The 15,111-nt window shown below is 36.0% G+C and overlaps 2 protein-coding genes across 6 annotated transcripts in view; one reads left to right on the forward strand and one right to left on the reverse strand.

Moving 5' to 3' along the window:
• Nucleotides 1-514, forward strand: part of FAM185A (family with sequence similarity 185 member A) — a 66,560-nt gene extending 66,046 nt beyond the window's left edge. For 3 of the 5 annotated variants that reach the window (XM_036863666.1, XM_036863669.1, XM_036863670.1), the window contains one exon: nucleotides 265-514. In XM_036863666.1, the coding sequence (XP_036719561.1) occupies nucleotides 265-377 (113 nt within the window). In that variant the 3' untranslated portion in view covers nucleotides 378-514. The remainder of the gene's footprint in view (nucleotides 1-264) is intronic. The other 2 variants (XR_005021241.1, XR_005021240.1) reach the window with 1 other exon arrangement.
• A 9,739-nt stretch (nucleotides 515-10,253) lies between these two features.
• Nucleotides 10,254-15,111, reverse strand: part of FBXL13 (F-box and leucine rich repeat protein 13) — a 165,435-nt gene continuing 160,577 nt past the window's right edge. The window contains exon 19 of the mRNA XM_036862957.1: nucleotides 10,254-10,446. Coding sequence (XP_036718852.1) covers nucleotides 10,260-10,446 — 187 coding nt within the window. The 3' untranslated portion in view covers nucleotides 10,254-10,259. The remainder of the gene's footprint in view (nucleotides 10,447-15,111) is intronic.

The following is a 15,111-nucleotide window of genomic DNA, read 5'->3' on the forward strand; positions in this document are numbered from 1 at the left end:
TAAAGCTCTTTTTAAAACCTGCATACAAAAAAAATACAAACAAAAAACAGAGTAATTTCCCTTTCAGAGTTGTTCTGAGGAAAAGAAAGGAGAGAACAAGCCCAAGTAACCTATTTGCAACTCTTTTCCAACTCAGGTTGTCTTTACTAAGATTTTTGCAGTTCAAAAGTGTTTTTCAGTTTTAGAGATGTAGTGTTAGGATTTATGTAGTCAAATATTGCTCTTGTCAATCAAGATATAACTTTATGCAATTTTGTGTTTCAGGGCTCCTGAATCAAGCAAACAAACATGAAAAATGGATTAAGGCTGTTGCTCCAAAAGGCACTGTAAGCTTTAGAAGCCAAAGCTGGTTTCAGTCCCTGAAACTGCAGGACTGAGAATGGTTTGAGTTATGTTTCTAAATTTTAACAACGATTAATAGATCTGTGACTACAAAAACTCAAATACCACTGTTCATATAAGTGTTGAAAACAATAAATTGGGATGTCTTGGGGCAGCCTTTTCAAAATTTGTACTTAGCTATTAGTTTTCTTCTGTAACAAATTACCACAAACTTATTGACTTAAAATAATACCTGTTTGCCCTGGGATCTTCTGGACCCTGACTCCACCCAGCAGTAACCCAGCACTAGCCCCAGGGCCTCCCAGGGTTCTGCCATCAACCATCAACCAGTGGCCAGCCGCATCTGCACAAGGCAGGACCTGGCAACCAAGCAGACCAGGGGCCAACCTAGCCTATCAGACCACCTACATAGTCAGCCTGTCAAAACAGAAAGACCCACACAGCCCCCATAGGAGGAACCCCTAGAGCGTATAACTTGATGAGAGGAGAGTGTGCTGCTGCAACACAAAAGGTCACTTCTTCAAGGTTGGGAAACATAACCAACCTACCAGGTACATAAAAATAAAAACAACTAGTTAGGCAAAATGAGGCAACAGAGGAACATATTCCAAACAAAGGATTAAGATAAAACCCCAGAAGAAGAACTAAGTGAAGTGGAGATATGCAGTCTAACCAAGAAAGAGTTCAGGGGTGTGATTGTACAGATGATCAAAGAACTTGGGAAACAAATGGATGCACAGAGTGAGATGTTAGAAGTTTTTAACAAAGAGTTAGAAAATATAAAGAACAACCGAACAGAGATGAAGAATACAATAACTGAAATGAAAAATACACTAGAGGGAATCAATAGTAGACTAAATGATACAGGGGAATGGTTTAGTGAGCTGGAAGACAGAGTAGTGGAAATCAGTGATGCTGAAGGAAAAAAAAAATGAAAAGAAATGAGGACAGTTTAGGAGACTTCTGGGACATCAAGCTCACTAATATTTGCATTATAGGATTCCCAGAAGGAGAAGAGAGAGAGAAAGGGGCTGAGAACATAATTGAAGACATAATAGCTGAAAACTTCCCTAACCTGGGAAGGGAAACAGACATCTAAGTCCAGGAAGTGCAGTGAGCGCCATACAGGATTAACCTAAAGAGGAAGACACCAAGACACATTGTAATTAAAATGGCAAAAATTAAAGATAAAAGAGAATATTAAAAGCAACAAGGGAAAAGCAACATATTACATAAAAGGGAACTCAGGCCAGAGGGGCATGGCATGATATATTTAAAGTGATGAAAGGGAAAAACCAAGAATACTCTGCAAGGCTCTCATTCAGATTTGATGGAGAGATCAAAAGCTTTACAGAGAAGCAAAAGCCAAAAGAGTTCAGCATCACCAAATTAGCTTTAAAGAAATGTTAAAGGAACTTCTCTAAGCAAAAAAGGACACAAGAAACATGAAAATCATGAAAGGAGAAAGCTCATTTGTAAAGGCAAACATATAGTAAAGGTAGGAAATCATTCATGCACAAAGCTAGTAGGAAGGTTGAAAGACAAAAGTAGTAAAATTGTCTATATCCACAATAAGTAGTTAAGGGATACACAAGACAATTATATGTAAAAAATGATATCAAAACTAGTAATCATGAGGGTAGGAGAGCAAATATTAACAGACATACAGGGAGCAATGGACAGTAGCAAAATAGTAGGGAATTTAATACCCCATTTACATCAATGGACAGATCATCCAGACAGAAAATCAATAAGGAAACACAGGCCTTAAATGACACACTAAACAAGATGGAACTTATATAAACATTCCATCAGAAAGCAGCAGAATACACATTCTTTTCAAGTGCACATGGAACATTCTGCAGGATAGATCACATGCTAGGCCAGAAAACAAGCCTTGGTAAATTAAAGAAAATTGAAATCATGTCAAGCATCTTTTCTGACCACAATGCTGTGAGACTAGAAATCAACTACAAGAAAAAAAAAAACTGCAAAAAATATAAACATGTGGAGGCTAAACAATATGCTACTAAACAACCAATAGATCACTGGCAAAATCAAAGAAGAGATAAAAGAATACCCGGAGAGAAATGAAAACAAAAAACACAACAATCTAGAATCTATGGGATGCAGCAAAAGCAGTTCTAAGAGGGAAGTTTATAGCAATACAAACCTGCCTCAGGAAACAAGAAAAATCTCTAATAAACAACCTAACATTACACCTAAAGGAACTAGAAAAAGAAGAACAAACAAAACCCAAAATTAGTCAAAGGAAAGAAATCATATAAAGGTCAGAGCAGAAATAAATAGACTCTTTAAAAAAAAAAGTAGAAAAGATCAGTGAAGCTAAGAACTGGTTCTTTGAAAAAATAAAGAAAATTGATAAACCTTTAGCCAGATTCATGAAGAAAAAAAGAGGATCCAAATCAATAAAATCAGAAATGAAAAAGGAGAAGTTACAACCATTGCCATGGAAATACAGAGGATCATAAGAGACTACTACAAACAACTATATGTCAATAAAATGGACAATGTTGAAGAAATGGGCAAATCCTAGAAATGTACAATCTCTCAAGACTGAACCAGGAAGAAGTAGAAAATATGAACAGACCAATTAGAAATAATGAAATTGAATTAGTAATAAAAAAAAAAACTCCCAACAAACAAAAGTCCATGACCTGATGGCTTCACAGATGAATTCTACCAAACATTTAGAGAAGAGTTAACACTTATGCTTATTATACTATTCCAAAAAATTGCAGAGGAAGGAACACTTCCAAACTGATTCTACATGGCCAGCATCACCCTGATACCAAAAGTAGACAAAGATATCTCACACACACACAAATTACAGGCCATTATCACTGATGAACATTGATGTAAAAATCCTCAATAAAACATTAGCAAACCGAATCCAACAATACATCAAAAGGATCATATACCATGATCAAGTGGGATTTATCCTAGGGATGCAAGAATTTTTCAATATCCACAGATCAATCAGTGTGATATGCCACATTAACAAATTGAAGAATAAAAACCATATGATCATCCCAATAGATGCAGAAAAAGCTTTTGACAAAATTCAGCATCCATTTGTGATTAAAAACTCTCCAGAAAGTGGGCCTAGAGGGAACACACCTCAACATAATAAAGGCCATATATGACAAACCAATGCTAACATCATACTTAGTGGTGAAAAGCTGAAAGCATTTCCTCTAAGATCAGTAACAAGACAAGGATGCCCATTCTTGCCACTTTTATTCAGCATAGTTTTGGAAGTCCTAGCCACAGCAGTTAAACAAGAAAAAGAAATAAATGGAATCCAAGTTGGAAAGGAAGAAGTAAAACTGTACTGTTTGCAGATGGCATACTATACATAGAAAATCCTGAAGATACCACCAAAACCTACTAGAGCTCATGACTAAATTTGTAAAGTTGCAGGATACAAAATTAATACACAGAAATCTGTTGTATCTCTATACACTAACAATGAACTATCAGAAAGGGAAATTAAGAAGATCTCATTTACCATCACATCAAAAAGAATAAAATACCTAGGAATAAACCTACCTAAGGAGGTAAAAGACCTGTACTTGGAAAACTATAAGACACTTATGAAAGAAATTGAAGGCAATTCAAACAGATGGAAAGGTATGCTGTGTTCATGGATTGGAAGAATTAATATTGTAAAATGACCATACTAGCCAAGACAGTCTACAGATTCAATGCAATCTATATCAAAATACCAAGGGCATTTTTTTCACACAACTAAAATAATTATTCCTAAAATTTGTGTGGAAACACAGAAGACCCTGAATAACTAAAACAATCTTCAGAAAGAACAGAGCTGGAGGAATTATGCTCCCTGTCTTCAGACTATACTGTAAAGCTACAGTTATCAGAACAGTATGGAATTGGCACAAAAACAGATATGTAGATCAGTGGAACAGAACAGAGAGCCAGGAAATAAACCCACACACTTACAGTCAATTAATCTATGAGAAAGGAGGCAAGAATATATTACAGTGAAAAAAGGACAGTCTTTTCAATAAGTGGTGCTGGGAAAACTGGACAGCTACATGTAAAAGAATAAAATTATAATATTCTCTAAAACCGTATGCAAAAACACTCAAAAAGGATTAAAGACCTAAATGTAATACCAGAAAGCAAAACTTGAAGAAAGCATAGGCGGAACACTCTTTGACATAACTTGTAGCAATATTTTGGGAGATCTGTCTCCTAAAGCAAAGGAAATAAAAGCAAAGATAAACAAATGGGACCTAATTAAATTTAAAAGCTTTAGCACAGCAAAGGAAATCATCAACAAAATAAAAAGGCAACCTACTGAATGGGAGAAAATATTTGCAAATGATATGACCCATAGAGGTTTATATCCAAAATATACAACAGCTCTTACAATTCAACATCAAAAAAAAAAGAAAAAAGAAAAAAACACCTGATTAAAAAATGGGCAGAAGACCCAAATAGATATTTTTCTAAACAAGTCATACAGATGGGCACAGGCACTTGAAAAGATGCTCAACATCATTAATAATCAGAGAAATTCAAATTAAAACCCCAATGAGATATCATCTCACATTTGTCAAAATGGCTATCATCATAAAAGGTCACAAAAAATGTTGGCAGGGATGTGGAGAAAAGGCAAAGTTCTTACACTTGGTGAGAATGTAAATTGGTGCAGCCACCATGGAAAACAGTATGGTGGTTTATCAAAAAAAACAAAAAATAGCACTAACATGACCCAGCAATTCCACTCCTGGGTATTTATCTGAAAGAAAAACAAAAATACTAATTTGAAAAGATACATGCACCCCAGTAGTCATAGCAGTGTTATTTATAATTGATAAAATATGGAAGCAACCTAAGTGTTCGTTAACAGATGAATGGATAAAGAAGATGTACACACACACTGGAATACTACTCAGCCATGAAAAAGAATGAAATTTTGCCATTTACAGCAACATGGATGGACCTGGAGGGTATTATGCTAAGTGAAATAAGTCAGAGAAAGACAAATACCGTATGATATCACTTGTATGTGGAATCTAAAAAATAAAACAAACTAGTGAATATAACAAAAAAGAAGCAGACTCAGAGAGAACACACACTAGTGGTTACCAATGGGAAGAGGGAAGTGGGGAGGGGCAGGATAGGGGTAGGGGATTAAGAGGTACAAACTACTATATATAAAATAAGCTACAAGGATATATAGTACAACACAGGAGATATAGCCAATATTTTATAATAACTATAAATGGAACATAACCTTTAAAAATTGTCAATCACTATGTTGTACACCTGAAACATATAATATTTTATATCAACTATACCTCATTAAAATTGTTTGAAAAATAAAATCAGTTGTTAAGCTGAAAAAAAAAATACTAACACCTGTTTATCAGCTCACAGTTCTGTAGGTCGAGCTCAGCATGGTTAGATTCTCTGCTCGGGTTATCCACAAGGCTGGACTTAAGGTGGTGTCCAGCCTGAGCTCTCATCTAGATGATCTGAGGAATAGTCTACTTCCAAGCTCATTCGTATTGTTGGCAAAATGCAGTTCCTTGTGACTGTGTGACTGAGATCTCTGTTTCCATGCTGGCTGTCAGTTGGCAATCACTCTAAACTTCTAGAGGCCACCTGCATCTCTTTTCACATGGCCTTCTCTGTCTTCAGGCCAGCACTAATGCAATCAGTCCTTCTCATGCTTTGACTATCTGAGCTCTTTTTCTGCAGCCACCTTGGGATAACTCTGCTTTTAAAGAGCTCAGAGGATTAGGTCAGGCCTACTCAGGATAATCTTTGTTTTGCCATATAATGTAACATAATCATGGAGTGATATCATATTCATAGTTTCCACTTACACTCAAGAAGAAGAAATTTTACAAAAATATAGGTAATAGGGGGCAGCTATTTTGAAATTATTTGTACCAGAGCTCTTGTGTAACATTTTTCTACTTAGTATTGTGCTTACTATGACAACAATATAACTTTAAGCTGTGAATAAAACACATCACAAATATGATGCAGTTGCTACTGATTCTTATTTTTTGTATGTAATTTAAGACATAATGCATTGCGGGGAGGGGGCATTCAGCTACTTTATAGCCTGATGTATGAAGACAGATTTTCACTTTTACAGTGGCGTACTATATAAAGTTATTTTATGAATTCTCTTTCTTTCAAACCTTACATGTTTACTCCTGGAACATTTAAATTATACAACACTGAATAAGCCTATCTACTGAACTGTATTTCTTATGCTTAGGATAAATCAGTTCTTAAGCTCCGATTTTCTAATAAGCCTTTCCAAATATGACTTGTAATAGTCTCTTTTTGTTAATATTTAATTTATTTGGAGTTCTGCCTTTAACTTCTTATTTATGAAACAAAAAGTCAGCTTTGCGGGGTGTCTCAAAGTCACTTTTTAGTTCACCCTTCATGAAATCAAAATTTGTATGAGTTTGGACAACACTTGTTAGTATGTTTGATGTGGTTGTGGTGTGTGTGTGTTAAGTTATTAAGGAGAGGAAACTGGGAAGCAATGAGGCAATTTTTATAATCTTTTTCACCTTATGCAATTATATGAATACTTTCATGACTAAAAATAAAGTTTATGAAATTGGTCAACAACAGCCAGAAAGGTCATGAGCATAAACAGCAGTCAACTGTATTTAAAATTATTAAAGGAATGGTACATCTTTGGATAACATAGTCAAGTCCAAACAGAAAGGAAATGTCACATATTTTACTCTCTTGAACACAGACCTATATATTTCAAATGCTTAAGATCTGAAGACCTAAGTAATATTTTGGATACCTTGAGTACTTTGCACTGAGAACTTAAAGATTTCACCACCTGTTCTCTCTACTTCTTGGTCCCCTTTCATAGCCCACTTTTTCTAACACCTACCCTTTTTCTTTCATTTCTGTAACTATAAAATGTGTCTCCTCATAATTAACAAATGTGTCTCCTCTTCTTGTTTAAAAGAAGACCTTACTCAAAGAGTTTTGGAGCAAACTTGGACAGTTAAATACCCTGCCTGATTTCTAGAGAACATAACAGGGTATGTTTCTCCTTAACCCTGGTCTTCCCCATGCAGGTGTTATTCCTTTAGAAAGCAGTTGCCTCTTGTATAGGTCTCCAGTTGTGTGCTTGAGACACTTAGGGGTCAGAAGCCAATTTATATGCAGCTGCCAGAATCTCCAAATTTAGTTAAAAATCACCCTCTGGAACAGTCATCTTATGTCTCTTGGGTTAGGTCTTAAAATTTCCTACTCGGCTGATTCTCCTGTCATCCACTTCCAGGAACCATTCTACAGCTAAATGATACTACCTACTTCAAAAACTTTCAAAACCAACCTAAGAAAGGGGAGAATTACTAAAAGCATTTAGCTGATATCAGAGTACCCTATAATAATACCTTGTAAAATACCTTTTAAAAAAATAAGACCTTTAAAAACTTTTCAAAATAACTTTCATATCTTTTACCTTACGTTTTATCCTTACTTCACATTTGTGGGGTACAAAAGACAGTAACCCCATTTAAGAGATGAGTAATGGAGGGAATAAAAAGGTTAAAAGACTGATCTAATATTACCAACATTGTGGCAGTCAGAATAGATTTCTTCCTTTCCTGGACTCTATAAACATCCGTGTTACATAGTATCAAATAATGATATACTGGCATGTGATCATTTGAATTCTGTTAAAATCCAAAGAGAATTATCTTTTACCAGAATGGTAAAAATTCATAGATTAAAGCTTTTAAAATTAATCTGTAGATATACAATCAGTAACCCATATCTCCTAGCATAAAATTGGGAGCTTTTTTGATATAGCATAGTTTGAAAAATTCTTCCGTAGTGCAAATTTGATTAAAAGAGGATCTTTCTGTTTTTTAAGGAGCCTCCATACTGTTCCATAGTGGCTGCACCAATTTACATTTCCACCAACCGTATAGGAGGGTTCCCTTTTCTCCACTCCCTCCCCAGCATTTATTACTTGTAGCCATTCTGATCAGAGTGAGGTGATACCTCATTATAATTTTGATTTGCATTTCTCTAATATTTAGCGATGTTGAGCATTTTTTCACGTTGGCCATCTGTATGTCTTTTTTTGGAGAAATGTCTATTTAGGTCTTCTGCCCATTTTTGGATTGGGTTGTTTGGGGTTTTTTGATATTGAGCTATATGAGCTGTTTGTATCTGTTGTAAATTAATCCCTTGTCTGTCACATCGTTTGCAAACATTTTCTCCCATTCTGTAGGTTGTCTTTTTGTTTAAGATTTCCTTTGCTGTGCAAAAGCTTTTAAGTTTAATTAGGTCCCATTTGTTTATTTTTGATTTTGTTTCCATTACTCTAGGAGATGGATCCAAAAAGATATTTCTGCAATTTATGTCAGAGTGTTCTGCCTGTGTTTTCCTCTAGGAGATTTATAGTATTTGGTCTTACATTTAGGTCTTTAATCTACTTCGAGTTTATTTTTGTGTACGGTGTTAGAGAATGTTATAATCTCGTTCTTTTGTATATTGCTGTCCAGTTTTCCCAGCACCACGTATTGAGGAGACTCTTTTCTCCATTGTTTCTTCTTGTCTCCTTTGTCATAGGTTAATTGACCATAGGTGTGTGGGTTTATTTCTGGGCTTTCTATCCTCTTCCATTGACCTATATTTCTGTTTTTGTGCCACTACCATACTGTCTTGATTACTGTAGCTTTGTAGTATAGTCTGAAGTCAGCCTCATTCCTCCTGCTCTGTTTTTCTTTCTCAAGATTGCTTTGGCTATTCAGGATCTTTTGTGTTTCCATACAAATTAAAAATTTATTTTTGTTCTAGTTCTGTGGAAAGTGCCATTGGTAAATTGATAGGGATTGCATTGAATCTGTAGATTGCCTTGGGTAGTATAGTCATTTTTAAAAATATTGATTCTTCCAATTCAAGAACACATTATATCTGTCCATCTGTTTGTGTCATCTTCAATTTCTTTCATATGATCCAGCAATCCCACTCCTGGGCATATATCTGGAGAAAACTATAATTCGAAAAGATACTTGCACCCCAATGTTCATTGCAGCACTATTTGCAATAGCGAAGACATGGAAGCAACCTAAGTGTCCATCAACAGATGAATGGAGAAAGAAGATGTGCGGGGTGTGTGTGTGTGTGTGTGTGTGTGTGTGTGTGTGTAATGGAATATTAGTCTTAAAAATAATGAAGTAATACCATTTGCAGCAGCAAGGATGGACCTAGAGATTATCACGTTAAGTGAAGTAAGCCAGGCAAAGACAAATATCATATGATATCTCTTATACATGGAATCTAAAAAAAGAAAAGCTACAAATGGACTTGTTTACAAAACAAAACTAGACCCACAGACATAGAAAGCAAACTTACGGTTACCAAAGGGGAAAGGTGGTGGGGGGAGGGATAAATTAGGAGTCTGGGATTAACATGTACTGACTACTATATATAAAATATATATAGATCCTTAAAGTCATTGCCCTTACTCAAACTCTTACTCTGATTTATATAGCCTTCTGCTTTCTTTTCTAAAGAGAAGCTTCTAAATTCCTTGTAAATAACATCACATCTCTCAGGATTGTTTCGTACAACTGTAACCTTAAATTTGATAATCTCATCAAAACTATTGGTTTGATTAAGGTAAATTTAAGTGGAAAATTTACATAGTAGCAGTGCTTGACTTGGCTTTTTTTAATCATGATTATTAGACAGAAGAACTTATAGATGTATTTAGAAACATTTGTAGCTGGAATAAGAATCTGGAGATGATTTGCTGCTTGTTTACATGGTTAAGATCCAGCTAGTAAAAATACTTGGACGAAATGAAGTTGCCAAGTTCTACATTTTTTGTTCTTCCTGCTTGAGGTTGAAGGTCATACTGCTTCCTCTTCACTACTGTATGTTGACTCTTTCGCCATCAATTCTGAATCTTTAAGTTGTGTTATATCTTGTTGCTCTGGAAGAGGCTTGCCTTCGCAATCATAGCCAAACCAAAGTGGAGGGTCAGTAGCACTATATTCCTGCTGCTGAACTATAGATGACATTCTCTTAGCTGCTTCCCTGTAATAACAGTGATGAGCATTAGCTAGTTGCAGAAGTAATCACTAGTGCAGAATTTTCAAACTAGATCACATTTGGAATTAAAGAACTCACTGTCACAACTTGAATTCATTTCACATCTCTCTTGCCTTCTTGAGGGGGAGCGTGTGGGTAAATTGTGCTAATAATCAGTATCCCAAAGCTTAAGTAGCTCAATAGTTCTCTGGTTCATCCAGTTCAGAGATTAACAGATACAGTAAATGGGTAAGGAAACTGCATGGCCATGACGTAGGAACACTGAGGGCACTCTATAGCACTCTTAAATGAGCCCTCTGCCTGATACTTCCAGTTTCTTTGATGAGGGAGTATCCTAACCAGCCAACCTGTGAAGGCTGGCCGTGCACCAGAGCAGGAGCTCTTAACCTAGAGTCCACAGATCCCTGTTGGATACATGGATGAACTTCAGGGAGGCCCATGAACTCCCTGAAAATTCATGCAGTTTTGTATCTACTATGCATTTTTTTGAGGAGAGGGTTTGTGACTTTCATCGAAGTCTCAAAGGTGTCCATGATCAAAATGACTAAAAATATTGTTACTGTCTCGCTTAGGAGGAAGGAAGCAAAGAAGTCATCTAAAAGTTGTTCAGGACCCCAATTCCAACATGGCGGGAGGAGGGCATTCCCAACACCACCAAGCAATTCTCAGACACCAGCTGGATGTCCTATAATTCAACTCAATTCTGACGCTATCTACCTGGAAATAGCGTTAGATTCCACAAATTAAGGGCTCAGTTCCACAGATCACCCTCCACTTCAGATACCAGGTTGTTACCTGGGCTTCTGATCTACCAGCTAGAGCTGCTCACAGAACACAGAAACATTTTATTTGCTGGATCACTGGTTTATTAAAGGATATTACTCAAGAACAACCAGGTATCAGAGATGTATAGGGAAAGGATGCTGAGCTTCCATGCTCTCTCCAGGCATACCACTCTCCAAATATATATGAGAAATATATTTTGATCATCTAAATGACCAAATGTATATGTCTTATAAAGCACAATATTGCAGCATCAGAAAAAAAAAAGTATATCTAACTTGAAAATAATGTCATTTCCAAGACAGAAGGATTTTCCTAGAAAGTTGGTTTGAATCTTGAGACCAGTACCAAACAGGAAATGAGTAATTGGCAGCTTCCCTAGGATCGGAAATGAGTAATAATGTTTGCCCACGTAGGGGCTACTTTGCCTGTTATTGCTGTATATTACGTTGAGTTATTAATTGCAGCAGTTTGGAAACAGTCATTGATATGGAGGCTGGTATTATCATATGCTTTGACTTAAGTTTGTGGTCAGTGGCTATATGAGTTCTGGTAGGGTAATGAAATCAAAAAGGCTAAGATACATCAGTTGTTTGAAATACCGTTTCACTTGAATCAAATCTTAGGTGTTTTAAAATAATTGTAAGCAAACTCAGCAGGGAGACAACCAGAGCATTGCCAATTCTGTCTCTTACCACATTGCTTTTTGGCTAATACATTTGCACTTGCAAGACTTTAAAGAAGTTTAAAAAACAATTTGAATAAAAACAATTGTTATACTAATTTCTAGTTCTGAGCCACCAGTCCTGGTGGATTAAAACTTGGCAAACAGGTGTCTTCTCTTTCGAGAAATTGAAATTTGAAAATGATAAGTTTATAGTTAAATATATAAAATTTTACATTCTGTTAATTTTTTAATCTTTTTTTAAAAGTGTGATCCTGTGTTTTAAACTTCTTGTATAATCTTTCTATGTCCTCTACGTAGGATATTATTATGCAAAAATAATAGTGTTATATCTTTAGCTTTCCCTATTTTCTTCTGAAGGTTTTTCTCCCTTTTCAATTCTATGTAGTTGAGGTTGCCATATTTTTTAACATGTTTCCTGGGAGATGTTTTTACCTCAAGAACCTACCACAATATAATATACCAAATGCTGGGAGGACTCTGAAGCTGAAACATTGGCACAATCAGTTTCAAATGGTTAAAGCACTACCCTGGGCAGCAGAGGTCTATTGTTACTTACCCTTCAGCCTATCTCTGCCTGTCTAAACTTTACCCATCTTTCAAGACTCCAACCCAATCCTTTCCTCCTCTGAAGTTTTACAGGAAGTTGATCATACAATTAATTTCTTTCCAGTACATAACTTCATGGTATTAATTGTTTATAATTTTAAACTTTGTTATTTTCCTTTTCTTTAAGAAGGTATTTAAGGGTATATTGCATTTCTTTGTATCTCCCTGAAATCCAGCAATAACAGCCAAATCATGAGACTTTAGTAGCTTACACGAGGAAGTCCTTTAGCTCTCTTATCTTCTGCTGGTTTGTTTTTGTTTTTGTTTTTGTTTTTTGGTTTAGAAGAGGCATTCTTAGTTTGCTGTTTCCAACATCCTAAGAGCAGAGCTCTGGACACACATACTGTATTTCACAGTTGTTGGTAATGATTTAATGCCACTGATGATAACAAGACTACTGCAGTTAGAGGCAACAGTGGTCTTGACCTATTGGACATGTTTGGGGAGTAAAAAATTTGTAAGTAGTTGACCAAATTATGTATAACTTCTGACCTCAGAGGAGCAACAGTTTTTGAGAATTCTAGATAACTGGTAAGAGGATAAGTACTCTTAATGCTAAGTCTGGGAATGTATACATATTGGGTAGTAGAGTTCCTCAGTCAGTTATAAGCCCCGGTAAGTTAGATGGTAATTGTGATATTAAAAAATTAGCAAATAATGGGAGTTTGAGAAAATAACAAGAAAAAGAAAGTTGAGGATTTTGACTCAATATAGACAAGCAAAGTAAGGAATGAATAGGGAGACTACTCATTAAATGCAGTGTGATGTGACAGAATCAAAATGAACTGCATATTTTAAAAAAAGAGCTGCATATTGAGCCCCAGCCATGGATGAAGTACACAGAGGTATATGCATTTCTTAGATTTGCTTATTTCTTGATTCCACACCACCCCTACTTTAGCTTTTAGTGGTAAACACTGTTCTCCATTTTACCCACAGTCAGCTTCAGTGAAACTAAACATCAGAGGGTCTCCTGACCATTGGAGGTGATCCAGACTAGAGAGGAGCAAAGGATCAGGTCTGAGACCTCTCTTCCCCCAGTCACAAATGCCGAAAGGTTAAGGCTTCCTCAAGTCTAGAATGTCTCTAGGTCCTATCTTAATCCTACTTACTTTCATGGCAAGGCTGGTCCTGGGGAAAAAACTGAAAATCTGAATCTGCCCAGGGCAAATCTGGTATTATTTTTAGAATTTAGCTACTGGTATAGACTATTCCCTAGTCTACTTCCTCTCTACCCTTTAGAAAATCCTTAGGCCATGAATGAGCTGCCCTTTGGCATCCTCACATGGACTGACTCCTAAGACTCAGGACCTAACCAAGAGAACAGACCAGCATGGTGACCGCCAGTGTTTCTCTGAGTTCTTTTTCACAGCATCCTGTGTAACTGTGTGTTTACACACAAGCATTTTTGAAAAGTATAGGAAACTTGAAAATGTAGAAACTGAATGCTCCTGCCAGAAACACGTGTGTCTGTTTGTCTCAAACTCCCTCTCTCTCTTTTTAATAGCTTAATGCTCTAGTATAGATGGGAGCTGGGAAATATTGAAAAGAAAATGTCTACTTAGGAATCACTGTGTGTTCTAAGTTTCTTCAAGTGCATGTGGAATCCTTTGAGTACCTTCTACTCAGGTACTTAGGCCTGAGTGACTCCAAGACCTCGTAGGAAATGATTTGAGAATTGAAGCAGTCTACTGCAGTGGTTAGTCATTACACATTTAACCTGGCGAGAGGTTTCTTTGGATCAGTATAGAACAATGATTTTCAAACACGATATGCCACACAGTTGTAAAGTATCAGATGGTTAATAATAATGATATTTTGAAGTTTGTAAGTGATTTTTGTTTTTTATATATTAAAGGGGATTCAAGGTTATCCCTGTAATAACATCACTTGCCCTCACATTTCCTTCTAGTTTCTTGAGTAAGCTAAAAGAAAGGGGAATTGGAGCCTACACCAAAGACTACTTGTAATCAGCCTCTTATTTATACATCAGCAAGTAAATTGGGCAAATAGTACTTGTCTCCCCTTATTGATCAAATCTCTTGAATGTTAGAGCTTTAAAAAACTTGAAAATCACTAATCTAAAGATAAAAGAGCAGCATAGCAATGATAAGACCTAGGTACAGAGTATGGCCCTGTCTTTTATTTGTATGACTTTGGGCATGTTATTTAACCTGTTTATACCAGTTTCCTTATTCATTTTTATGGTAATAGTGTATTTGTGAGGATTAGATAATAAACATAAAATAGGATTTAGCACAGTACATGGCAAATGATAATTGTTAAGTAATATTATTTGTTCATATTAATAATAAAATTCAGTAGGTTCAGATTACAAAGGCCTTTCCACAAAGACCTTTCCATGAGCTAGAGAGGAGAACTCTGAGTTTTATTTCCTAACAACACAGATCTTAGAGTACCTAGGTAGTAATTTATGCTGCCAGCAACTGCTAAATAAGGTCTTCAAGGAATCTCTATACTGCTGTTTGGGACTCTCAAGACTACCTAGACTTTCTCTACTCATCTCTCTAAAGTTTAAAGTTTTGGACTCCAGACACAAAAATATCAGAAAG

The sequence above is a fragment of the Balaenoptera musculus genome, chromosome 9, assembly GCF_009873245.2.
Source record: "Balaenoptera musculus isolate JJ_BM4_2016_0621 chromosome 9, mBalMus1.pri.v3, whole genome shotgun sequence".
Classification (NCBI taxonomy): Eukaryota; Metazoa; Chordata; class Mammalia; order Artiodactyla; family Balaenopteridae; genus Balaenoptera; species Balaenoptera musculus.